General features: G+C 38.6%; 1 protein-coding gene across 1 annotated transcript in view; it reads right to left on the bottom strand.

Moving 5' to 3' along the window:
• LOC107499576 (spermatogenesis-associated protein 31D4-like) overlaps window positions 1-27043 on the bottom strand; it is a 124121-nt gene that overhangs the window by 2370 nt on the left and 94708 nt on the right. Inside the window, exons 3-7 of the mRNA XM_036239508.1 lie at window positions 14563-14641; window positions 12165-12433; window positions 11188-11233; window positions 10542-10611; window positions 6083-10281 (exon numbers count right to left, since the gene is read on the bottom strand). Coding sequence (XP_036095401.1) covers window positions 6083-10281; window positions 10542-10611; window positions 11188-11233; window positions 12165-12433; window positions 14563-14641 — 4663 coding nt within the window. The remainder of the gene's footprint in view (window positions 1-6082; window positions 10282-10541; window positions 10612-11187; window positions 11234-12164; window positions 12434-14562; window positions 14642-27043) is intronic.

Raw genomic sequence — 27043 nt, 5'->3', positions numbered from 1 at the left:
CCTATGGATTTATACCCCCAAATTCTACTCTATCCTCAACTATAGCTTCCCCTTATACATAATGGATTTTTACTTGTATGAAACCAGGAATATACTCCATAGCAGCCCCAACCCTACATTTCCTCCAAATAATCCACGTTCACCAGAAAGCATGAGAGAGCAGAGTGGCCAGTACCAACAAGCAGAGAGCATGACGGAGAGGGAGATGAAGACATGGCAAACCCACGGACTCATGGCAAATAACTTGAAAATCTTTAGTAATCCTTTTTCTTCCAACATCGTTTTTAGGCTGTTCAGCACCTTCCACATTTGGTGTCTCACCCTGCTGTTTCCTCTTCTGCCAAATCCCTTCTCTCCCCAAAACATTTTATTTACAGAGCAGTTGTGCTGGCACACAACCTGCAGTACCAAAGTCATTTTGATTTTTTAGGCAGTGGGTTTGTCTACAGCATAAATTATAGTGAGCAGAATCGTAATTATATTTAGCAATACCTTTTGGTTCTTTTGAATCACACTTATGGTTACTTCTTCCATGAAAAGTACCACCCCCCCATCTAACTTTCTAACTTTTCACCAAATTTTCTATTGGCATTTGATTACTTTTTAAAATAATATAATTTGTGGTGATGGGATATATGTATTTATTTCATCTCCTCATGCCACCTAGTCATTTAATAGTTATACCTCCACCAGCTTCGGTTTTTAGAATATAAACTGTTGAAATGAAGCCTTGTGTCATTTCCTTACTTTGCTTGCCTGCACTCCCTCGCTGAGTCTGAAGAATCAGTCTTGGTCCCAGACACCTAATCCTTTCCCTCCCATGTGAGGAAGGTTTACCAGTAATGAAAGCTCCATTCTTTGCCTGTCTTCTCCAGAATCCACAGGTGCACCATTGTCTCCGCCCAATAGAAATGTACACTTTAAGGTCACCCCCTCTCCCACACCCTCCCTTAACTGCCAGTGGTGTTCTCATTTAGAAAAGTCCCTCCACATACCTTTGCATCCTTGGTATTTTTATACCAAGTCTGCCTCTGAGTGTCCCTAGGGCCTCTACGACTCTCAACTGTAAAAACATCCTTAAAGGCTAAGTAAAATAAGCTCCATCAATAAAATTTCCAGGTGAGAAGGGATATAAAAATGGCACATTGAGTATATTCTTCAAAAATGGCCTTGTCATAAAAAGGAAAGGCTGAGCAATGGATAAAGATTAAAAGGAGACTAAAGACACATGATGACTAAATGCAATATGTGATTCTAGAATGACTCTCATAGTGTATGTTTAAAAACAAATCATAAAGACTTTACTTGATAAATTGCCAAAAGTAAGATATGAATAAGAGATTAGTTAAGTCTTATGCTAAATGTTAAACTTATCGAAAGGAATAACTGTACTCTATATAAGACTCTGCTTTTTCTTAAGAAATACATAATGATTCAGAAGGGGGGCCCGGGGGAATGGGTGAAAAAGGTGAAGAATTTAAGAAATACAAATTGGTAGTGATGAAATAGTCAAGAGGATATAAAGTATAATATATGGACTGTAGCTAATAGTATTGTAATAACAATGTATAGTGCCAGATAGGTACTAGAATAATAGGGGGGGAGGGTGTCACTTTAAATTATATAAATGCCTAATCACTATGCTGTACATCTGAAACTAATAATGAAATAATATCAAATGTCAACTGTAATTGAACATTTAAAAAAGAAATATACAATGAAATATTCAAGGAGAAAATACATTATGAATGAAATATATTCTCAATATTCAGGAACTTTAAAACAGTTGTCTTGGGTTCTGTCCCAGACAAGAAACCTAGGATCCTCTGCACATTCAAAGCATGTTAACGTTTACACAGAATTTTACACAATACAGAAGAGTACTCCCCTGCCCCCCCAAAATTTTTGAAAAATTATACACAATATAAAACAAACTCAAGATGTTTACAGCATGAAACCCCTAATTTGTTATCTGCTGCCACCAGGTCGTTTGTCTTCTGGGGTTTTGAGGTGTGAATGGGTTTGTCAGCACTTCCTCTGTTCTAGTCACTTACCAGCCCACCACCAGATTTCCATTTTCTAGAAAGTATTGATATATTTTGTCCTATCCCCTCCCCTTCTTGTCATTCTCAAGCACTTATTTTTAAATCTTTTGTTTTAAACGCTTGTTGAAATTTTAGTGCACATAATATACAACTCACCCATTTGAAGTGTATGATGCTTTTTCCTGTATTTACAGACATGTGCCTCATCAAAGTCAATGTTAAAAATTATTTTTATGACTTAATGAGAAATATTGTAACTGTTAGCAGTCGGCACCCTCTACCCTACTCCTGACCCTGAGCAACCACTAATCTACTTGGCCTCTATAAGATTTCAGTATGTAGACATTTCATATGAATGGGGTCATACATGGTCATTTGTGACTGGCTTTATTTGCTTAGCATAATGTTTTCAGGGTTATAGCAGTATCCACACTTTTTATTGCCAAACCATATTACAGTGTGTGGATATACCATATGTCATTTACTTATCCATTCTTCAGCTGATGGACATTTGGGTTATTTCCACCTTTTGACTACTATAAATAATGCCGGTATGAACATTCGTTTATAAGTTATGTGTGGACATATGTTTTCATTTCTCTCGAGTGTATACTTAGAAGTGGAATTGCTGGATCGTATGGTAACTCTGTGTTGAACATTTTAAGGAAGTGTCAGACTGTTTTTCCAAATGGCTGCGCCACTTTTCATTCCCGCCAGCAGCATATGAGGATTCCACTTTCTCCACATCTTCAGTAACACTTATCTGACTTCTTGATTCTAGCCATTTTTGTGTGTGTAGTACTATCTCATAGTGGTTTTGATTTGCATTTCCCTGGTGGCTAATGATGTTGAGCATCTTTTCATCTAATCTTTTACTTTTCATGGCACGTTGCGAAGCAGAGATAAGTGTGTTTGATCTACTATGTTTAATTCAAAACAAAATAGCTCATTTTAATGTGACACGAAAAATATTTGAAAACATGTATGACGATGCTGTCTTTATCAACGTGTATCGTTTTCTACTTCTCTACTGTTTGTATGTTAGTGTGTGAGCAATAGCAATCTTGTGCACTGGATTGATCTGTAAGATTACTTCTTATATGAAGTTGAGGGAAAAATTCACTCAAATAACTTCTTGGGGTCAACTAAACGGTAGAGCTCAACTGATTGCCAAAGACTTTAAAGCTCAATGCTTTTTTTGGTCACCAGTACTGTTTACATCTGTGGTATATAAGTATGTTCCACAGGTGATAAATATCAAGAGAATGAGAGCTTTAACATGGGCATATAACATTGTCTGAAGCTAGTTGTTTCAATGGGCTTTTCCACCTAATTGTAGTGTAAAAAATGTGATATAGGATACATGGGAGGATGTACAAGATAGAACAGTCTACTCTTGTATATGTTTGAACATTTCTGTAATAACAAGCTTTAAAAAAAAGATGTCGAGTATCTCATAAGGAGAGGGAAGGTGCCAAAAACAGCTGGCAAGGGTGCAAGAGCACATCAGTCCCTCAAGACTAGAGTGTGACTATTTCTCAGTAAGGCGATTTCCTAACCTTTGAGGTTAGGAAGGAAACCTCTTTCCATATAACAGGAAGGAAAAAGGAACGGAAGAATGTTAAAGCATTTTTTTGAAGAGTTTTGATGAAAACTTCCCATCTCATGGCTTCTAGTTCCTCTGTGAACAGAGGTCCAGCACACCTGTTGAGCAAGTGGAGAGGGCCTCAGTTTGAGGAAAGTGAAGGAGATTTGAAATAGGTTTAAGTAGCATTGGCGAGAGAATGGACTAAGGAAACTGTGTCCTAGCTCCACATATGTCAGTAAGCATGGGATAATTACTTATGAAATGAATGAATGATTTCCAGGTAGTCCTGGGGCTGAATTTATCCGGGCACCAGTAGACTAAATTGTGAGATTTAATCCAATAGTGATCAGTTACTTTGAGGAAGGAATTTCTGGAAAAACACAGAGTTGACATTTTTCCAAACAGGGAGGATTAAAGGAGACTGGAAGGAGCCTATTTGTCTTGTGGCTTTCTAAATATCGGTTACCCTATAGACCATCAAGTATAGACAGGACCTTGGTGGATTGATAAGGAGTAAGTGGAAAAATGATCTGGAACTGAAAAACTAACAAGGGACCTACCTATAAGCTGGAAGGATAGGGGGATGAAGTGAAATGGTGGAATGTTCCAGATGGCAGAAGTGTTCCTAGTAATAAGCTCTACAGTGTGGTCGTAACTCCCCTGGAATGGAAATGACAGACCCTAAAATGAGATGACGTAGGAACTGGGAGGCTGGGTTATTGGCTGCTCAATCCACATGGATGTTAGAGTCCTGCCCTCCTTCTCATCTCTTCAAGATTCCTGCCCTGGGCCTTATCCCACCTTTTGTCCTTCCCAAGGCCTCCACAAAATTTTTTTTTTTTTCTGTAACCCCGAGCTTCAGATATCATAGGGTCAATGACATAACTCTGAGCAAGATGATACAAATGTGTAGTAAGAGGGCTGAAGTAGACATATTTTGTTTATGTCTTTGCAGAATTCACGTCTTACTAGAAAAACTACCTCAAGTGCTCTCTAGGATATCCAAAATATGTTTTTGAGTTCCAGTCTGCACAAGTGGAGTTGCCTTTCCTTCAGACTCCTATTGTAAGGGCGGATATGTATGGAGTCTTCACACACTAAAAACATCCTATGGAGGTCCATAGTGAACCCCCAAATAGCTGTAATAGCTGTAATTACCTGGTTCATGAGCTGCAGGTGTTCTGGGGTAGATTTATTATAGCTCCACCAAAGCCATAAATATCAGAAGGGTCACCCACATCCTGATAGGTGAACTGTACACACTACACTGCAGGTGAGATGTTGTAAATTTCCATCAAGCATAGATGGAAGTAAGGCACCTTCCCCAAAGACAGAGATGCCATGCCTAATTTTTACTACTCAAAAAACAGCCCTAAGCCTTTTGGGATAAGATATCAGTAAGCTGTGCGGTGCTCTCATCAGCCTCAAGCAGGAGGAGTTTGGATCAGATTGAGGAAGCTGGGAGCAAGACAGGGGCACAGGGCAGGAATGATGAGGCATATAATTTTGTTCCACCAGCAAAGTCCTCCTTTCCCTTCTTCATTTCTTCTTACTTTCCCATTCACTTTAAGGCATCTTTTCTTTAATTTCAACTTTACTCTGAGAGGTAGGTGGCTGCCTGGTAGACATCCCTATCACTGATGACCGAGTTATGCTTTTGCTCAACAAAAGAAATATTACCCATCTGGCATCCTGAAGAGAAATACCAAGGGATGGGAACCACTTCTCTGAGGTGACTTTCCAATAGGAAAACTGCAGTGTCAAGTTTAACATGTGCTTCCCCAACACATTAACATGACCCATGAGATTTTTCAGCAGCATCTACGCTATTCCTAGACCCTACCTTCAACCAGCCCAGGATCAACTGTAGCAATACCCACCCTGCCCTCCCCCCCACCCCAAAGCACTCCCATTGAGAGATCACTGACTTCTAAATAATGAATTAGCCACTTTTCTTCACTGATATTTTCTGAAAAATATACCTGTCCTTAACCCTCTTCAGATGTAGAAGTCCTGTCTGCCCTATTGCCCTAAAGGATGTAAGCATTCCATGAGGGAGAAGATGTGGGCTGCCATACATGTTCATTAAGGCTAAGCTAAGATGCAGAAGACAGAGCCCATATTCTCAAACTTCATCAGGGAAGAAATGAGCTTTGGGAGGCACATGCTGTCTATTTCTCAACAGGAGCTCCAGGGAACTGGTCACCTTTTAGAAGCCAAAAGAAGCAATCGGTAAGAGCTGAACTAATTCTTTCCTTGTCCTAAGCATAAGACTCAAGTTTCCAAAAACCATGCTCCCAACACAGTACACAGAAAAGACATCACTATTAGAGAAACGTTTATTAGGGGAAGAATCAGTATTCTCCACAAGTTAAGAATTATTTGCTGGTAGGAAGATATCTTCCCTGGAAATTTTGGGGTATTTTGTGTCTAATTAGTAGAGATTGACCTCTTAACACGGTGCCTTTAGACAGAGGCTCCTGGCCAGCTTGAGGCCTGCAGGTGGGGCATGGATGGAACACAGTCTCCTTGCAGGGCCGAGATTGGGGGTGCTTCTGACAAAATAGCTGTTCCTTAAATGCCACAACTTTCTGAGGGTGCCTATCCTTGTCTCTGATTTGTCTAATACCTGTAGAAGAGCTCTGGTCAGCAAAGGCTGCTTTTTGTTGGTGGGACTTGGTATTTGGCACGTTGCCAGAGGGAGCCCTGCAGTTAAAAGGATGCACCTGGACAGGCCCTGCTTGGGCCCACACTTCCACATTCTGCTGAGTTTTCCTGAACTTCCCTGGGGAGGGAAGGGATTCTTGAGGGCAGGTGACATCTATTGTATGGCGATGTCCCAGTTTTGCCTCTACATACTTCCTAGTGTCTGTTGTGACTTTCTGAACTTTGCTTGTCCCAGTAAAGGCAACTCCACTTTTATCTGGGCCTCTGCTCTGCGCAGATGATATGGGGCTACCCTTTTCCTGGGAATTTTCTTGCCTTTTGTATTTTATCCCAGGATGAAGCCATCGAAAAAAACTCTTAATTTGTTTTCTGAAAAGGTTTTTGGGAGACTGTCCCCTCTGTGATAGGGTCTGGAGTAATGTCATGTCCTGAGTAGGAATACTCTTCCTTCTAGGTTGAGATGACCCCAACCCTGCATCACCTCCACCGAGTTCTTCTGATTTGGGGCCTGGAGGGCTCACTTGCTTTTCTGCTGGTGGTAAATTATCCTGGCACCACCTTAAGTCATGCTTAGGGACCAAAGGCTTCGGCTGATGCTCCATACTGACTCCTCTGTCTTCCAAATGGACATGTAGCACCTGGGAAGCTCCCACGTCCACACTGGAGACACCCTGAGCATGAGTCAGGGAGGCTTTGTAGGTTGAGCTGTCTGAGGCAAGGGATATGTCACTGGCTTGGCCTTGGGTCTGGCTATGCACCCTGTTCTTCATTGTAGACTTTAACTCACCAAGGATTTGTTTCTTAAGGTCTGCTGATTTAGGATCTTGGAGAATTGATATATTTTCTGAGGGGCTTTCAGTGGTAACAGTAGTTTCTCCTTTACTGTCATTCACATTCATCCTTTGGGAGATTCCCAGCTCGCTGTTTGTCAAGATGTCAAAAGTATTTGAACGAAGATCATCGATGGTCTCAGCCCTGAATATCTCCCTGGAGACATATGGCATAGGAGCAGGTTCTGATTTGTTCTCCACCTTTTTGCCCCATTGCATTTCTTCTCTATCACTGGAACTCACACTTTGAACCTTTGGCTCATGTCTGGCCCCAGCTGGCCCTGTGGGTGGGTTTGGGAGCCATCTGTTGACTAGTAGAGGCTCTTTCTGACTTGTTTCGCCCATGACACTGTGTGTGACAGACAGAAGAGTCTGTTTTGCATCAATAATTCTCTTTACATTCTCTGTAAGCCCATGGTGGATATCAGAGGGTGACTGTCTCAGGGCCTCCTGGTTTTCCTTGCTCTTATGTAAGGTGGCAGGGAGAGGATGATCTAGGATAGGGGCTGAATTTGCTATTCCCACTTTGTCTCCATGGAGAGATTTAGAGTTTCCTCTAAGAGGTTCAAAGCTCCCCGATATGCAGTTCACATCAGAAATCAAGTTGGTTGATGAGATAAATTTGGAATGGAATGAGGACTGGGATAAGTTATCTTTCGCTGTATAAATCTCTATGGATTCAAGAACCTTGGAGGGAAGGCCCCACAGCATCCTCATATGAAACATTTTAATATGGGCTTCCAGGATCTGCCGGGTACTGGACCCAACAAAGGAAAGCTCCTGGGAGGTATTCGAGGAGGGTTCTTCATCCACTAATGGTTGCAAACTTCTTGGTTTCATTTCAGTATGGGATTGGACACAAGGAGTCAATGTCTGCTTGATAGCATGCCATGAATTATGCACAGTCCCGGGGAGCCGACCCTCATTGATTTCCTCAAACTTCTTGCTCAAATGTACTTTCAGGACATTTTCTAGTTGGCTCTGACCTCGACTCGGCCCTGACACCTTTGAATTTTCTCCTGACAGATTTATCATGTGACTGTCTAGATAGTTCTCAGAGTCAGATCCTGGATCCTTAAATGAAGAGCTCTCTGAGTCACTCGACATTGGGTCATTCTTTGGGTTGTATCTCTTATACTTCTCCAGCTGAAATATTTCTGAGCCCCCCTCATAGAAATTTTCAGGTTGACTCAATTCGACTGTTAGATCATTGCTACTCTGATCATTATACACAGAGCTACATGAGAGTCCATCATCACTCTTCCAATCAGTTTCCTGTTCAGAGGAACAGGAATCATCTACTAGAGGCCTCATCAGTGACAGAGACTCATGGATCCTGCGGGGTAGGCCCCACCGGTGTTGGATGAGCCTCTTTCGAAGGTGAAGCTCTAATTTTTGGCGAAGCTCATCATCGAGGGGAAAATCTCCAGGAAGGATGGAGATTGAAACATGGGCCTGGGTAGGCCGTTGGTAAGGAAGGTTGGGTGGTGAAGGACAAAAGTCTTCATAAGATCTTTGGACCACAGAGGGCAAACCCCACAAACTTTCTTGTTGCTTCTGCAACACATTCCATTCCAAGTTTTGAATTTCAGATGAGGTGAGATTTTCCAATTCATTCTGGGGTCTGTGGAAATATACTCCACAGATTCTCAGCTGGGGTAAAAGACCAGATGGTTGCATTTGGAGTGAGGATTGAAGGTGGGCCTGGGATTGGATCTGAGTGAGAGGTAGGGGCTGGGACTGGGGCAGGGCTTGAGGCAAGGGTTGAGGCTGGACTTCAGGCAAGGTCGGAGATAGGGGATGAAAAAGTACTGGGAATTCTTGGGCTATGGAGACATTTGATATTCTATTGAAAATAAAGATTGAGGAATAGTCACACAAGACATGGACAGCAGAGGACAAAGACTCGCTGTGCAAAGATGGGAGACCCCAGAAAAGCTGGATATGATTTTTCACCAAATAATCCTCCCAAGTCTTCATATGTGAAGGCTGCTGATGGATGTACAGTTCCTTTGGTTTGCCTTTGCTGCTCCAGAAAGGAAGGGTGACTACTGAGTCATGGTTATCAGCAGTTGAATCTAACATTTTTCCTGAAGGATTTAGGTGGGAGTCTGGCCGGAGTTGTTTTGGAAAAGAACCATTTTTCTTTTCATTTTCCTTCCACATCAGGAAAACACTCCTCTTTTGGACTTGTCTCTCTAGGAGTGTCAGGACGTTAGGGCTGAGAAAGAAAAGGTGACCACGTTCTATAAGGCTGGCTGCAGGTTCTCCCCCAAAAGAGGGCTCTGAAGAATGGAGGGCAAGAAACTCTTGATTGAAATCACATTGTGCCAAGGTGGGAGGGAATGAGTCTTTGGCATGAGCTTGCCACAAGGAAAAGTCTGAGTTTGTCAGGCTCGAATGGTCAATGCCTGTGATTGCTGGGATATAGTTGGACAAAACACCAGGACTATCTGGAGATGAGTTCTCTGGAACAGGCTTGGAAATGGATTGGGATTGAGGCACAGTTGTCATGCATTCTGGTGTTGGTGACGTAGACAGTATTGGTGGTATGTGATGACAAGCAGATGAATCAGTGAGATTCATTGTCTGGGACAAATCTGGTAAGGGGTTGATATCTTGGGAAAGGGAGGGGTCAAGAAAGATGGTATTCAGAGTCAAAGTGGCTTCTGGTTGGAGAGCAGTGTCTACTTTCTGAGTGGCATGTAGTGGAAGAGGGGGAAAGGCAAAAGGTTGAGGTTGGGAATGGTCCACTGTGAATTCAGATTCCAAAGGAGAAAAAGGCTCTGGTGGCAGAGAGTGACCCGGTGGTGAAAGTGAAAGAAAGTCAGCTAAGGGGGATATTGGGTTAAGGGAGAGAATTGGGGGAGGCAGTGGAAAAGGCTCAGACAGAGGAGCTGATATTAGGTCTCTTGGAGGTACTGCTGAGAATGCAGGGGGCCAAGTGAATGATGACTCCATAGAATCTGTGGAAGGCAAAGGAGACACAGAGCGAGTAGGATCTTCAAGGGCATCTGAGGACAGCAGCCGATTGACCTCAGCAGTTATATCATTACAGATCTCACAAGAGGGATCTGGACATAACAGGTGACGAAAGCGGGTGGTGTCATGAGGCTGGCCCAGGGGGCTGCAAGAGACAGAAGGTACAAAGCTGCAACCAGGACCAGAACAAGGAGAGGAGGACCTACTAGCCTGATGGGGTGGGGCCACCCAGCACCTGCTGCCCCTTCACATTGCTCCAAATCGATGACTTCACAATACACTCTATAGCACTCACTCCAAGGCCTTCATTCACATCCTGGTTCCTATGGCTACTCCCCAACCCATGACTATGGCAGGCTTCAGTGAGTCCCTGGAATTGCATACAACATGCTAAAGAGGGATCAGGAAATGGGGGGAAAGACTAATTACCTTTTCAGGATAGAAATCAGCTTTTCTTTCTCCTCTTTTTCCCTTTGGTAATATCTCCGACCTGGGAAATCAGGAGAGTGAGCGATATGTAATGGAGGTAGAAGCATAGGTATTACACAGGTGTCCCTTTATGAGAGACCATTGGGATATTAGACACTGAAAGTCCCCAGTCAATAGAGGTCAAATGGTTAATGATAATATTAACAAGGTTCCCACATGTGTTGCTTCATTTTTAAAGTACCTTCACATACATGATCTTATTTGATGCTCAAAATCACTCTGTGAAGCAGAGGGGTCAGTGGTTACATCAGAGAGGAATCTAATTACCCAGGAAGTCAGAGTACTTTCACAAAGTCAGGAGACAGAAGTTCTGATTCTCATCTGTTGGGCAATACTCATTGCCCAGTTCCATCACTCCTTACGGCCAGGGATGGCATAGCAGAGAAACTTAGGGAACCTTAGAGTTTCTATCCTCTACTTAGAAGTGTCTCAGATTCTGACTGCCTTCCCATGAGCCTCTCCTCTGAGCGCTGTTTTAGGAGAGGGACTGTATCTAGCCACTAATGTCTTCAGAGATCATAGACCTGGGACTTCATGGAAAAGAGAGGAAGGGACACTCTTGGTGGAATCGGCAAAACCTTACCTTTTTTCCGCGTCCCGCCTTTCCTTCTTCTCTTGGCTCTTCCCTGACACTGAGAAAAAGAAGAGATCACTTCTCTCACTTCTCTCCCTAGGAAACCCAGCCATTCATGATTCAAAAACAATATGACCCTATTTTACTAGAACTTTGTGTTCTTTCCTTTTATCAATTTTTATAGGTTTCAAGTATTTTAAATTTTTCCTTCCTTGGAAGACCCAAAGGAGTCTTTCGTCTGTGAGGTCCACACTTACTATTCTCAGTCAGACATCTGCTCTAGGAAGGCATGGAGTCTGAGGCCAACAGTTGCATCTCTGCTCCCTCAGATAGAATCCTGTAATTTGGGATGGAGCTCAGGCTCCAGCCTATGCTTGGAGTCTCAGCACTGCTCTCCTGATTGGTCCAACACATAGGAAGGCTTGGTTGAGTGGGGCCTGAATTGGGACTATGACTCATGATGAAATGCTAGGGAACTCTGTTGTCCTTCAGAGATCAAGCTCTAAATAACTCAATCCAGGGCCAGGACATCACTGTTTGGGCTTTTATCCTGGAACCCTCCACCACATCCGGACAGTCTATGAGCTTCCGTGGGAAGAATCCCAGCTGAACCCCTAGCCTTGTCCAGACTATTCTAGAAAGATGAGTTTCTATCCTCTACTCAGATTTCCTATCTCAGGGGTTACTCTGAGCCAACCAAACTCAGCAAACAAACAAAAACTCATAGACACAGATGACAGTCTACTGGTTACCAGATGGAAATGGGGTGGGGTAGATAAGGGTAAAGGGGGTCAAATGTATAGGAAATTTAACTTTGGGTGGTGAACACATAATGTAATATTCATATGACATATTATTGAATCATATAGCTTGAAACCTATATAATTTTATTAACCAGTGTCACCCCAATACATTTAATTTAAAAAGTGAGACTAGAAATGGAAACAAAAATAAAGAATCTCTGCTGGGTCTTGCTCAGGGCTCCTTACCTTTTCTATTTTTTTGGGTTTCCAGAAGGCTGATAAAGCTGGGATCCCCACCAGATAGCACAGGAACAGAAGGAGCAACCACAACCCACATAGGTAAGTGAGGTTGGGGTCAATATTTAAAAATGCTGAGCTGAAGCTCATACAAGGGTCAGTTTGGTCATTCAGAAATGAGAAAATATCCCAGTGTCTGAAATCCATTATCTGAATTGCAATGCTGCCGGAGGCAACTGAGCTCTGAGAGTGCAGACTGTCAGACTTTATTGCCAGGCCTGCATCACAGAGCACTGATGAGTCACAAAGGAATCCTGAGGGTGGGGGAGGACACACCTTGAGGAGGGTGTGCCCACAGCCCCATCCCCCACCAGCCTTGCAGATCCCTCCACACCTCTTGGGCCTCTAGCTTCCTCTGCCCTATTTTCCAATTCACCTTTCATCACATCATATATTTACCTTAGTGACATGTTCTTCTTGTTCCATGTATAACCCAGATATTACCTGGTTCTCCCTTTACTTGTTGAAGACCCTGACTTGGGGCTCACCATGTCCACTACCTTGAAAGTCTGAAATGCCTGGAATTTTTGATGCACCCAGACATTTATACACAGGATTATATATCCATCTTTCATATAGAATGTTTTGCCTTATGCAAACCCAGATATAGAACTTAAAGTTCTTTTAAACTTAGCTTTCTGAATGTTGAATAGCAAATTTTAGTTTTTTTTGTTTCAGTTAGCCTTTACTCTCATCAATCAGAGGGACTGACAAATAATTAAAATGAATAATTCATTATTCAACATTCACAAAACTGAAATCAGTATAAACAAATGTAAATAATTAAATCTTCAAATGAGTTGGGGGATTAGTCTGCAGCACTTATTTCTCTGAAGTTAGTATAACGAACGGCATAAAGACTTCGGGGACACACACGCACACACACATGCACACACTTGACAAACCGGTTATTTCAAAATGAAGTATTTTGTCTTTTAATTTTAATCTTTTATTTTTTTTTTATTTTGACCCTACTTCTTACTCTTTTTAAAATACAGACATCCCCTGTCGTCTATATCAACTTCCTAATAGCTGTACAAATCCCTGTCTTAGTTCAGGCTGCTATCATAAAAATACCATAGACTGAGGTGTTTAAAAAACAAACATTTATTTCACACAGTTCTAGTGGCTGAGAAGTCCAAGATCAAGGCACCAGCAGATTCACTGCCTGGTAGGGCCCACTTTCTGGCTCATAGACAGCCATCTTTTACCTACCACCTCAATATGGTTAAAAAAAAGAGGGTGAAGGAGCTTTCTGTGGTCTCTTTTCTAGGGGTCAAATCCTATTCATGAGGACTCCACCCTCATAACCTAAGCACTTCCTAAGGGTTCATCTCTTAACAACATCATATTGGGTTAGGGTTTCGATATGTGAATTTTGGGGGAAGCACATCCAATCCATGACACTCCCCGAAGGTTGAGATAGGTTGCATTGTGCTAAGCTAGTGATTCCCTTAGTCCTCTGGTGAGACCTAGGAGTGTCAAAGCCTTAAGGAACATTTAGTCTTGAGCAGCCTCAACTGATTATTCTTGTGGGCCCTGTAAATACAATCTTTTCCTAGGAGACCTGCATACAACTTAATAAAGTGATAGGAATTGTAAAAAAAAAAAAAAAAAAAAGTAGGAATAGAACACGATGCAAACATAGAAAAAGGAGCAGTTCTTTTGACAGAACAGAGAGGACAGAAGGGTCAGGGAAAACTTCAGAGTTGGTCTTGTGAGGTTGTCTTCCTCTTTTCCCTTCCTCCTCTTCCTCCTCCTCCTCCTCCTCCTCTTCCTCCTCCTCCTCCTCCTCCTCTTCCTCTTATTATTTCTTTACACTTTATTTCTTAAAGCATTTTAGTTTCATAGAAAAATTTAGCAGGGAGTACACAGTTCCCATACACCCCAAGTCCCCACACAAACACTCACACACACACACAGCCTTCCAAACTATCAACATCCAACACCAGACTAGGACAGTTCTAGAATCCTTGAACCTGCATGGACACATCATTACAAAGTTTACATTAGGGTTCACTCTTCCATTCTATGGGTTTGGACAAATGCATAATGAGATGTGTTCACCATAATAATATCAGAGTAGGTTCACTGCCCCCAAAATTCTGTTTTATGCCTATTCATCCCATCCTCTCTTTTACCCCTGAGCAATTACTGATCTTTTTACTGTCTCTAGAGTTTTGCTTTTCCAGAATGTCATCTGGATGGAATCACACAGTGCATAGCTTTTTCAGATTGGCTTCTTTGACTTAGTAATATGGAAAAGACAAGGTTTCTCCATGTCTTTTCATGACCTAATAGCTCATTTCCTTTTAGTGCTGAATAATATTCCATTGTCTGGATGTACCACAGTTGTTTGTTCGTTCACCTTGGACATCTTGGTTGCTTGCCAGTTTGGCAACTATGAATAAAGCTCCTATAACTTCCTATAATTAAAAAAAATTTCATGAGGTATAATTCACATATCATACAATTAACATATTAAAAATGTACAATTCAGTGGCTTTTAGTATATTCGCAATGTTGTGCATCCATCACCACAATCAATTTTCGAACACTTTCAACACTTAGAAAGAAACTCTGCTCCCTTCAGCCTTGACCCTTCAGTCTTCTTATTTCTCCAAGCCCTAGATTACCACTAATCTACTTTCTCTGCATATTGGTGAATTGTGAACATTTCATACAAATGGAATCAGATAACATGTGGCCTTTTGTATCTGGCAGCTTTTACTTAGCATGTTTTCAAAGTTCGTTTCTGTTGTAGCATGTATCACTACTTCATTTATTTTTATGGCAAATAATATTCCATGGTATGGAGATACCACATTTTGTTTATACATTGATCAATTGATGAACATTAGGGTGTTTCCACTTTTTGGCTGTTATGAATACAGTGTACATGTTTCATTGCAGATGTATGTTTTCATTTCTTGCTTATTCCTTTTTTTCAATAATAAAGTCACACCTTGTTAAAGCTTGTTGCTTTCTGGGATTTTGGTAGTATAACCATATTAGATTCTCTATGGACTGAGATCTTTGGAGTCTAACTGTAGTTTTTATCAACTATCAGGGTGCATCAATTTGCCCTCCTGCCAACAATCTCAAAATTAGCTCTTGGATCAGCAGGAATGATGGTGATGGGTAATGTTTAACATTTAAAAATAATGAATGCTTTAATTTCTCAAGGTTCTATTCTTAGAAAGTCAGAAAAGGATGTGGGTAGAGGAAGTGCAATATAGTCCATGGGAACATGAACAAACCTACAACATATATAAAAGCACATTTCTGATCATACTGAACTATAAAGTATGTGCCTAAGGATGAGAGTAGCAAAACATTACACTTAGAAAGTAGAAGGGGACTTAATTGTGAAAGACACTGAAGGGGACTCAACTGTGAAAGAAGCTCAAACTTTGTACTGAGGGCAGTGGGAAGCTAAGGTTTTCATAATGAGAAGAAAGTCATACCCAGAGCTCTGTTTTGGAAAGATGACTAGCAAAAGACAAGATGGTTGAGCATTCATGGAGAAATATGCAAATTAATCACTGTATTGCATAGGACTCTTTCACTTGTAGATGATAGAAAACAAGGTGAATTCTGGCTTAAGCAAAAATTGTAATTTATTGGCTTATGTTTCTCAACAATGCAAGAATAGATTCAGCTTCTGACTCTACATCCATTGTTTTGCTTTCTCAGTATTGACTCATTCTCAAGCCACTTTTCTTGTTGCCCCAAGATGGCATCCTAGCAGGAAAAACAGAAATATCCCTGTGTTCTCAGCTGAAGTCCTGATATTCAACTGAATGGGACCAGTTCAAGTCATAAGAACCTTTTGAAATAATTACTGAAAACCAAAGAATACTATTGGACAAGTCTATGTCAGTGCTACTCAAAAGTGTGGTCCATGGACCAATGCCTGTGTTCACATTTTTGTTAACCATCTGCAACAATTTAAGTTGAGAAATTGAAGATGGTTAGAAACTTCTATTGTCATTTATTTGACAGAGTAATTAAATCTAATAAAAAAAATTTGAGGCATGTATTTTGTATGTTTTTGTTTTGTGTGTAATTTTCCAGTGATTGATTTTTATTATATTTTATGCAATATCAGTTCCTAATCCATGGGGATGGGGGATAGGAGAGGAAGCAAACTAGTCTTTCCTCACAGAAAGTTTGAGAAACTGTGGTCTAATATATGTGCTCCACTGTGAGGCCCGGGTTGAGTCATCATTCTGGAAACACACAGAGAAACTTTGGGGAAAAGTTTCCTTTTCTCCATTAGAGGGGGCATTAACAAAGGTATACTATAATTGTAGGACCTAATTTGGAGAGAAGAGGGACACTTCTAGACTTACTTTAGCTCTCCTTTCTTTCTCCTGCTTATTCCATGTTGACCTGCCCCCTTATTCAGAGTCCCTAGTAAGAGTGTACTCTGCTTAACAAAACCCAAAGTGAGTGGAAGGAAGGAAATAATAAAGATCAGAGCAGAAATATAAATTCATTAGAGTCTAGAAAAACAGTACAAAAGATCAATGAAAACAAGAGTTGGTTCCTTGAAAGGATAAACAAAATTGATAAACCGCTGACTAGACTCATCAAGAAAAAAAGAGAGAGGACCCAAATAAATTAAATCAGAAGTGAAAGAGGAGAATTAATTATGGACTCCACAGAAATACAAAAAGATTATAAGAAAATATTATGAGCAATTATATGCCAACAAATTGGACAATCTGGAAGAAATGGATACATTCCTAGAAATATACAATCTCATAAGACTGAGTCAAGAAGAAACAAAAAATCGGAACTGACCAATTACCACAATTGAAATGGAATCAGTAATCAAAAAATGTCCAAAAAACAAAAGTCCTGGACCAGATGGTTTCATAGGTGACTTTTACCAAACATTTAAAGAATAATTAACACCTATTCTTCTCAAACTATTCCAAAAAAATTCAAGAGGAGGGAAGGTTCCTAATTCTTTTCATGAGCCACCATTACCCTGATTCCAAAACCAAAGACATTACAAAAAAAGAAAACTATAGGCTGATATCCCTGATGAATATTGATGCAAAAATCCTCACCAAATGTTAGTAAACTGAATTCAGCAATATATTAAAAATATTGTACACTATGACTAAGTTGAATTTATTCCTGGGACACAAGTTTGGCTTAATATCCATTAATCATTTAATGTGATATACCACATTAACAAATTAAAAGATAAAAATCACATGATTATACCAACAGATGCAGAAAAAGCATTCAACAAAATCCAGAATCCGTTTATGATAAAAATCACAGAAAAGTGGAAATATAGGCAACGTACCTCAACATAATAAAGGGCATTTATGACAAATCTATGGCTAACATCATACTCAATGGGGAAAGGCTAAAAGCAATTTCTTTAAGATCAGGAATAAGACAAGAATGTCCACTTTCTCTACTTCTATTCAACATAGTATTGGAAATCTTAGTCACAGCAATCAGACAAGAAAGAGAAATAAAAGGCATCTAAACAGGAAAGAAAGAAATAAAACCGTCATTATTTGCAGATGACAAGACACTATATAGAGTGAACCCAAAAAATTCTACCAAGAAGCTGTTAGAACTGATAAATGATTTCAGTGACATTGTAGAATACAAAATTAATATTCAGAAGTTGACTGAATCTTTATACATCAATGATGAATTATCAGAAAGAGAAATTAAGAAAACAATCCCATTGATAATTGGATCAAAAACAATAAAATACCTAGAATCAAATTAATCGAGGAGGTAAAGACCTGTTCTTGGAAAATTATGCTATTGAGAAAAAGAAATTTAAGAAGATTCAAATAAATGAAAGCATATATTGTGCTCATGGATAGAAAGACTCAACATAATTAAAATGGCCATACTATCCAAAACAATCTTTAGGTTTAATGCAATCCCTATCAAAATACCAATGACATTTTTCAGAGAACTAGGACAAATAATTCAAAAATTTATATGGAACCATAAAAGACACTGAATAGCCAAGGCAATCTTGAGAAAGAACAAAGTTGGAGGTATCACACTACCTAATATTAAACTACACTATAAGGCTATAGTAATCAAAACAGCATGGTATTGGCATAAAACAGACACATAGCTCAATAAAACAGAATATAGAGCCCAGAAATAATTCCACACCTATATGGTCATTTAATCTATGACAAAGGTGGCAAGAACATACAGTGGGGTAAAGACAGTCTCTTCAACAAATAGTGTTGGATAAAGTGGATGAATATATGCAAAAAAAAAAAAAAAAGAAACAGAACCATCTTATTTCAACATATATAAGAATAAACTAAAAATGGGATAAAGACAAATGTAAGACCTGAAACCATTAAACTTCTAGAAGAAAATATAGGCAGTAAACTCTCTGATATTGCTATTAGCAATTTTTTTTTTTCTGATAATCTCGGGCAGGGAAACAAAAGAAAAAATAAATGGGACTATATCAAACAAATATTTTTGCACAGCAAAGGAAACCATCAATAAAACAAAAAGACAACTTAGTGAATGGGAGAAGATACTTGCCTACAATACATCTGACAAGGGGTTAATATCCAAAATTTATAAAGAACTCATACAACTGAACAACAATAAAAAAATATATAATTTAAAAACAGGGCAGAAGACACGAAGAAATATTTCTCTAAAGAGGAAATACTGATGGCTAATAGACATATGAAAAGATGCTCAAGGTCACTAATCATTAGGGAAATGCAAATTAAAACTACAATGAGTTATTACCTCATACCTGTCAGACTGTTATCATCAATAAATCATAAAACAAATGTTGGCGAGGATGTAGAGAAAAGGGAACCCTCATACGCTGTTGGTAGGATTGAAAATTGGTGCAGCTATTATGAAAAAAGTTTGGAAGTTCCTCAAAAAATAGAAATAGAACTACCTTTTGAACAATTGCACTTCTGAGTATTTATCCAAAAAAAAAAAAAAAAAAAAAAAAAAACAACCCAAAACACTAGTTTGTAAAGATTCATGCACCTCTATCTTCACCGCAGTACTATTCACAATAGCCGAGATATGGAAATAACCTGTGTCTATCAATAGATTAGTGGATAAAGAAGTAATGGTACATATATATAATGGAATATTACTCAGACATAAAAAATGAAATCTTACCATTTGCAACAACATGGATGGATCTAGAGGGCATTATGCTGAGTGAAATAAGCCAGAGAAAGAGAAATACCATCTGATTTCATTTACATATGGAATCTATGGAACAAAAAAAAATGAACATACTAAATGAAAACAGACTCACAGATACAGAAGACACACTGATGATTACTAGAGAGAAGGGGGTTAGGGGGAATAGGTGTAAAGGGAGAAGAGATGAAGAAATACAAATTAGTAGTTACAAATCAGTCGCGGGGAAGTAGAGCACAGTATAGGGAATACAGTCGATATTGTTGTAATGACTATGTTTAGTGCCAGATGGGAGCTAGAGTAATCAGGGGATTCACTTTATAAATATAAATGTCTAGGCATTGAACCGTATACCTGAAAGTCATATAAAATAATAAAGAAGAAAAAAGTATATTTCCATAGGTTCTGAGATACAGTGCTTTTATTATCTTTTTTGTAGATATCCTACACTTTTGCTTTAAGTTTTTTCTTTTTTTTTTTTGACTCAAGAATTTGTATCCATCAATACAGGATAGAGTGACACTAATTTCATGTTCATTAGGGTCAGTCTGGGCTGTGCTCCATTAATGTTCATTTAGAACCATCTGAAATGTTGCCAGTAACTGCAGCAGAGGTGGGAGAGAAATGGAGAATAGCAACTTAACTACTTCTTACATTTTATTGGCTAATTCAAGTGACATCACCATGACCAAATTCAAGAGTATAGGTAAAAACAATTTTATTGCGTCCTGGAATGACAAAAAGTGGAAATACTGGAAATATTGATGCAAGCACAAGTGTAACACGTGAGTTGGAGGAATTTTTGTCCTTAGTTTTGATATGATCAGAGAATGTTTCCTGTATGCTTTCTAAGTTTTGAACATTTTCAACAAGTAATGGGCTAAGTGTTGAGCACTTTCAGCTGTTAGTTCCAGTAAAATTTTTCTTTTCCCACATATGAACTATACATTTCTACTTGTGAAATCACTTCCCACGTCTGAGTATGTAGAAAAGGCTAGCTATACTCCTGGGACTGGCACAAATTGTCTAGCTTCTCATTTTATTTTCACTTGTTCATGTGCTATTTATTGGTCTTTACTTGGAGAGGTAAGGTTAGAGGATAGAGATTTGAGTTTGATTATTGATAAAGAAATAAGTAAAGCTTTACAGTGTACTTTGGTTCTATGTCTCTCAGAATTACTTGGATAAGGCAGAGGGGTTCTTCTTAAGGTCCATACTAGTTCAATAGATTCCTCTATTGGTGTAGAATGGAGGTTTAACTAGGAAAGATATATTCCTTTACCGTGCTGTACTTCACGTCTACATGTTCCTTGGTTAGACTATTTTAATTTGTACAACAGAACAGAGTTTGACCTACTGAATTGGCCTTTATGAAAGTTAATGAGGAATCAGCTGCTAGAGAGAGGAGGTGAAAGATTTTCCGAGGTCTTTTATATACTGTAAACATACAGCAGGCAGGGAGCAGCCTTTGGACATTGTGAGGTCCAAGGGAGAGATTAATAAACGAGGAGGAATGAATTGCCTGCTGGGTACGTTTAGTGTTTAAGAGCTCCCAGTTATTGTCACACTTCTGTCTATACTTCAATCAGGTACACAGTGTTCCTTCTGGCCTCTAATCATCTTCTGTCAGTTATTACACACCTGTGGTCTCAGGGCCACATGTATCCAACAGGAGGTAGAAAACAACATGAGCAGAGAAAAATCACTCACTGCCTTAGGCTCAGAGTTCCTCTGTTTCTATGCATGGATGCTACTGCTTCAAATTCTCTGAGCTGTTGGATTCTGTACGGCCTTGACCTTCAAAATTCTGTTGATTTCTCCAGCCTTGCCTAAAACCATGAACTTAACTCTTTCTTGCTCTCTGCTGACCTCAGGCTTCTCTGTCTTATAAGTCCCAATTTGTAGTACTTGTTGGATTCCTGACCCATGCCTCCTCTGCTCTCAGATTGATACATACTCAAATATGGTTGGAACTCAGAACTCCTCATTTTGCTTCTGTCTAATGATTATTGAACTCATCAATGCTGGGGCATGATAATTTATGTTTTAATTTGATTATTCTACAGTTTTCACTGTCTTCTTCCAGAGTTAGCTGTTAGGTATCCGACAATGAATGTGAAATATACAGTAAAACCAGAAGTGATTGCAACCACAGGAGGTATGGGATGATACTTCTGAGAAAGAAACATAATAAATATTTCTGCCTTTTAGTGATTGAATTTTTCCTCATTGAGTTCATACCATATTTGAATCTGGAAAATATATCTGTTTATCCAAATTCAGAGTGAGGTTTCAAACCCTTTTCCATTCCCCACCCAGTAGCTATAGTAAGGGGAAGATCCCAAAGAACTTGGGTAGGAGACTTTTTGTCAGACTTAGCTAAATAGCAAAAAGTCTGAGCAGTGCTTTAGCTTTATAGGGAGCAAAAGCAGCCTTTTCCTAAATATCAGTCTCTCAAACCTGTCTGTATTTTTGATTTTAGGGCCAAAGATCTTGCTAAACTATAGTTTCTAGGGCACCACCTATAATATTTGCTCCACCTAGAATATTTTATGGGAGGACTGTCCAGAAATCTGAATATTTACAAAATCCTCTAAATGATTTTGATCAACAGCTCAAAAAATTGGTATTTGGAAACCACTGTTCCTAGTAACAGGGAGTAACAACTATGCAGATTATAATGGAGAGAAGGAAAAATTATAAAAATACAATCTATACAGACCTTATATTTAACTAAGTCTTACAAAACAGCAATTGAAAAGAACTCTCTGCAGTTATTATTAAAGTCCTTGATACGAGTAGTTGAACAACCTCCAAAAATTGTTAAGCATTTGAAACAGGAAAGGAGAGGATCAGTGAATCATTATGGTGAAATCAGAATGGAAGACAGACTCAAAAAGATACATTTCCTTACCAACGTCGAGCTAACAATTTTACCAGTTTCCTATTAAATGTGGGTTGCAATTAATGTCAGATCACAATATCTTGTAGTTTATGTTTGTTGATACATCTTAATAGTTCTTTTCTCACTCTATTTCATTGTTGTTATTTAATGATGTCGTTTCATCACAAGGGTCTTCTTTGAAGTCCCAAAGTAAAATATCCCTCAGTTATTTTTATAGACAGATAAAATCATCAGTGAGTAGGTCCTGAGTGGCAATTACAGTCAAGAATTTGGTGTCCAGTGTGGGAAAAGTGAATGTAACAACTGATATGGCAATATAAATTAATGTTTAAATAAAAATGAATTTAAAGTTCCTTTTATCCTCTAAGTGAAATATGTGTTTGCATAAAACATACAACTGCTTATCCAGTGACATAAATCATCCAGCCATTTTAATAATTTCAAATCAGTTGTTGATTTGTTTAGAAAGTAATAGCATGGTTTTTTGTTTGTCATGGCTTTCACTGTCTAAATGTTGCTTGTCTCTGAGCCATGGTTTGATATTGGGAAGCACAAACACTATTTAAGTGACTTCTTTATTAAGTGGATACTGAATAAGTTCCAGGTACCTGTTCTTTTCCCACTCTGGAAGCAGCTGGCTGCTCTGCCTGCACATGTGGGGAGCCCGAGTTTCAACCACTCTTGATAACACTGCCATCAGTGCTACTGCTCCCGCCATCTATCTGTTCTGCCACTTTGCTCCAGCAAATGTTGGGCTTCTTCAAAACAGCAAGTGGGCCCAGAACATGCCACTGGTACTGTTGAGGCCACCAGCTTTGTCTACTCAGCAATCCACCAAAGGTTGCCCATGTTCATGCTAGCAGGATTCACAGGTTCGATTTCTGGCCTCTGCTGCTGTTGCACAACATTTTTAGTTGGGAGTTTTCCCTCAATAACCCATGTAAAGAATTTCATAATTTAATATTCAGCATGGCTATATGGTATAAACTGGTGGAAGAGCAGTTCTAGGTATACCATCTGTATCAGTTAAGATGAAGTTCAGCTGCATGTAATGGGTAGCTTAAACAAGATAGAAATTTATTTTTCGTTTTTATATAAGACAGTCTGGAGATAGGCAGTTAAGGGCTGGTATAGTGACTTGATAGTCTTTAGCACTCTGGGTTCCTTTTCTTCCCTTCTGATGCTCTGCCTTATTTGGCATTTTGTCTCATTTTGTTCAAAATAGTTGTTCAATCTACAGTCATCATGCTATATTCTAGCCAGGAGGAAGGTAGGAAAATGGAGGGGAAAAAAATGTATGGTGCTTTTTATTTTTAAGTAGACTTCTTGGAAGCCCCACATGACATTTTTGTTTACATACCTTTGTCTGGTACTTAACTACATAGTCACATGTAAGAGCAAGAGAAACTGGGAAAGTTAGTCTTTAAATTGGGATGCTATGTGGTATATTTCTATATACCATAATCAAGACGATAGCTAAAGACTGGTTGTTGGAGACAACTTGCATTCTGCTATACCACCCTTTAATTCATTCTAATTTCCTGAAGTATGATAGCAAAAGCACAGGGACACAAAGAAACAGATAGAAAATACAGAATGCCCACTGAAGCTATCATTTAAGGTATTTTAATTCTGGCTTATGAACTTTGGAAAACACCTGTGAGGAACAAATTTCTTCCATCAGTGTCCTAAATGATCTGCATCCTCTAGAACTACCCTGACAGAAATCTATGACCTGATCATAATATACCGATCACAATAATGACAATATATTCAGTGTGTATGGTTTGAAAGCTTCAGGAGAAGAAAACAGAGGTCTGCAGTTCTGGACATTGCTGAGTATGTTTGGTGTGCTTGAGTGAGAAACAGAAAGAGAGTAATATTGGATACACAGATATTGATCCAGAGCCAATAACTCGGCCTAATCTAATTGTGATGATTTCATAAGAAGAAACTATGTTCTCACATGAGCTTTAGCCTGAAGGAAAAAAATTCATATATTTGAGCATGCCAAACATCTTCAGGAAGCCCCTTTATTGATATGGTTTAATTACTCCTATTCACCTTGTTAGTAGAGAGACAGTACCTTCTTAGGGTTATAAAAATGGCCAACACATGACACTTAACACTAGACAGATGAGTTCAACATCAGTTTCTTAGTCATACATACTCACGGCTTAGGGGAGGAGGACACTCTATGCCACACAGGGTCACACAAGGTTGGACTTGGGAACAGTGTGAACAGTCTTTGTAGTAGCAAAAGGGTTAGGTGCTCTTTAGTTTCCATGGGAGGATATGGTTGATTTGGTTGAATAATTCTGCAGTATGGCAGGAAACTGAGTCCTGCTGCTCAAGGATTAGCAGGAATAGTGCTAGTCCCTTTGATAAGGAGAACTGTTTGGTTAGGAAGCAGAGTTGGGTGGGGATCTTGCATTCTAAGCCCTCTTAATTTTACCACATGTCAAGGCAACACATAATATTGAGACTTGATTTCAGGCCTTACACCACATGCTTCAGATTTCATTGATAAATGAGATAAATTTAAACAGGGAGACTTGAGTCTATAATTTTACCTCCATTTGCTCAAGTATAGTGAATATTCAGTACCAGACAAAATTTCCTTTTTAAAAAAGTATATTAATATTTAGGAAAAAAACAATAGTCACAGAGTTTTTAGTCTTGATACTGCATCAGTTGAAGAGATAACATTATATTGCCATTCGTTTCTCGGCAGAGGATATGTCAGGAATAGGACAGCCTTTACCATGTAATACATAGGGACCTAGTGGCATCGGCTTCTAGCACAGGAAAGAAAACTGCTCGGAGTAGGGAAATTAGCTCCATAACTGACTCACAGTGGGCATGGTCAGATAACTCAACTGCAATACCGAAAAAAGTTTGGTTAGCTCATGCATAATTTACGGTTAGCACTTATATTTTTGAGTGTAAACATCAATGACAGTTTTCATAATAGAAGCATCATGGATAGACCCTATTTATGATTTCCAAACTCAGACAGGTAGCAGTACCTTGACAATGGCTGATTAATTCAGTGGCTCTGGTAAACGAAGTTCAGTCCTAGGTGGGGATCTGACAGGTATTTGGTATGGCATCAGAGAGTGCTTCTTGCCCAGTTGGAAACACTGTCAGTGGTCAGTCATGGGGATTGGGCAATTCCAGTAGGGAAGGGAGAAAAAAGATGAGTGAGAGATTTGGGTGTCCAAACTTTATCAGCAACTAATGTTTTTCTTTTAAAAAGAATCAAATGGGGGTCCCCTGCTCCATTTTTTAGCTTTTATTATATCAGTGATACAAAAATAGTTAAAATATTTTCCCTTAGAATTTCAGTTTTAAGAAAATACCTGCTAATTGTATGAGGAAAAATACTTGCTTGTTTGGTACAGAAAATGTACTAAAATGAGTTAGACTGATGTTACAACAAATACTAACTGATCACCTGCTATATATTTGACATTAAACTATGTTTTTAAAAAAAAATCCTATTAAAAAATATACCTGACTGTCTCCTTTTCTATCCTCATAGGTGACTGCAAACATAGTATGCTCAGAATTCCATGAGAATTGCTATATGTGCTTTGGAAGGGAGGGAGAAAAATATTACATTGGTCTGATAAAAATTCATAGGGGAACAAGAGTTAAGATGTGACTTGAAAGATGGGTAGAACATATTTTTAAAATAAAGTTTATTTTTATGCAAAATAAATGTGTGCTCAATATAAAACATTTCCAAAATGTTAAAAGAAAAATGATAATTTTATCACTTTTAATAACATTTTCATGCACTTACTATTGTCTTTCTTATGTATTACACATAATTATATTATAATTCACTAATTTGCATTTTTCTATGTTCTTAAAAACTGCTAGGATATAGAGATTCCATAAAATACATGTACCATAATTTAAATAATTCCCCACTCAGATAATTTTAACTCTCTAAATTTATATGAATAGATCAATTGAAAATTGAGATTGTAATTTTAATACTCTTAACATATGTTGCTAAAATGCTATTCTACAGTGTTTTAACATTTTTTAAATCATTATAAAGAAATGATTTTTACCATACACTGGCATTATTATAATTTTTAATAGTTACTAATTTATAGGTTAAAATAATATATCATTATTTAAGTTGCATTTTTTCATTGAATATTTATCCATATTTTTTCCAATCAGTTGAAATTTTTTATGTGAAATGTATTTTTTTAATATTTGTCACATTTATCTTCTATGCATTTATTTTTATTAATTCATTATATATGGATATTAACCTAGTAAAAGTATTTTTCACTTCTGCTTGTCTTAAATATTTTCCCAATTAATTTTGTAAACATTTAGACAATTGAATATTTTATGTATTTTTATCTATGCATTTCTTTTTTATTAAATAATGTTTAGAAAATAATATCTCTCAGATAAAAGAATTTTATTGTGTTCAATAGATATAGAAATTACCTTTCAAGAGACAAGTGAGATCAAAGATTGTGAACTGGCAAAAGCCTAGTCTGCTTGGAATAAAGGTCTGTGTAAATCAACTCTGATGTCTAACTTTGGGAAGATGGTTGTGGAAAGTGTTAGGAGATATGATTTATATTCTGTAAAAATTTTCTTTGGGATTTTGATAGGGATTGAATTGATTCTGTAGATTTCTTTGTATAGTAATGGGCATTTTAATAATATTAAGTCTTCCAATTCACAAATG

This window comes from Rousettus aegyptiacus, unplaced genomic scaffold (genome assembly GCF_014176215.1).
Source record: "Rousettus aegyptiacus isolate mRouAeg1 unplaced genomic scaffold, mRouAeg1.p scaffold_m13_p_3, whole genome shotgun sequence".
NCBI classification, from domain to species: domain Eukaryota; kingdom Metazoa; phylum Chordata; class Mammalia; order Chiroptera; family Pteropodidae; genus Rousettus; species Rousettus aegyptiacus.
The sequence above is the reverse complement of the archived record's forward strand: the minus strand, read 5'-3'. Positions and strand labels throughout refer to the sequence as shown.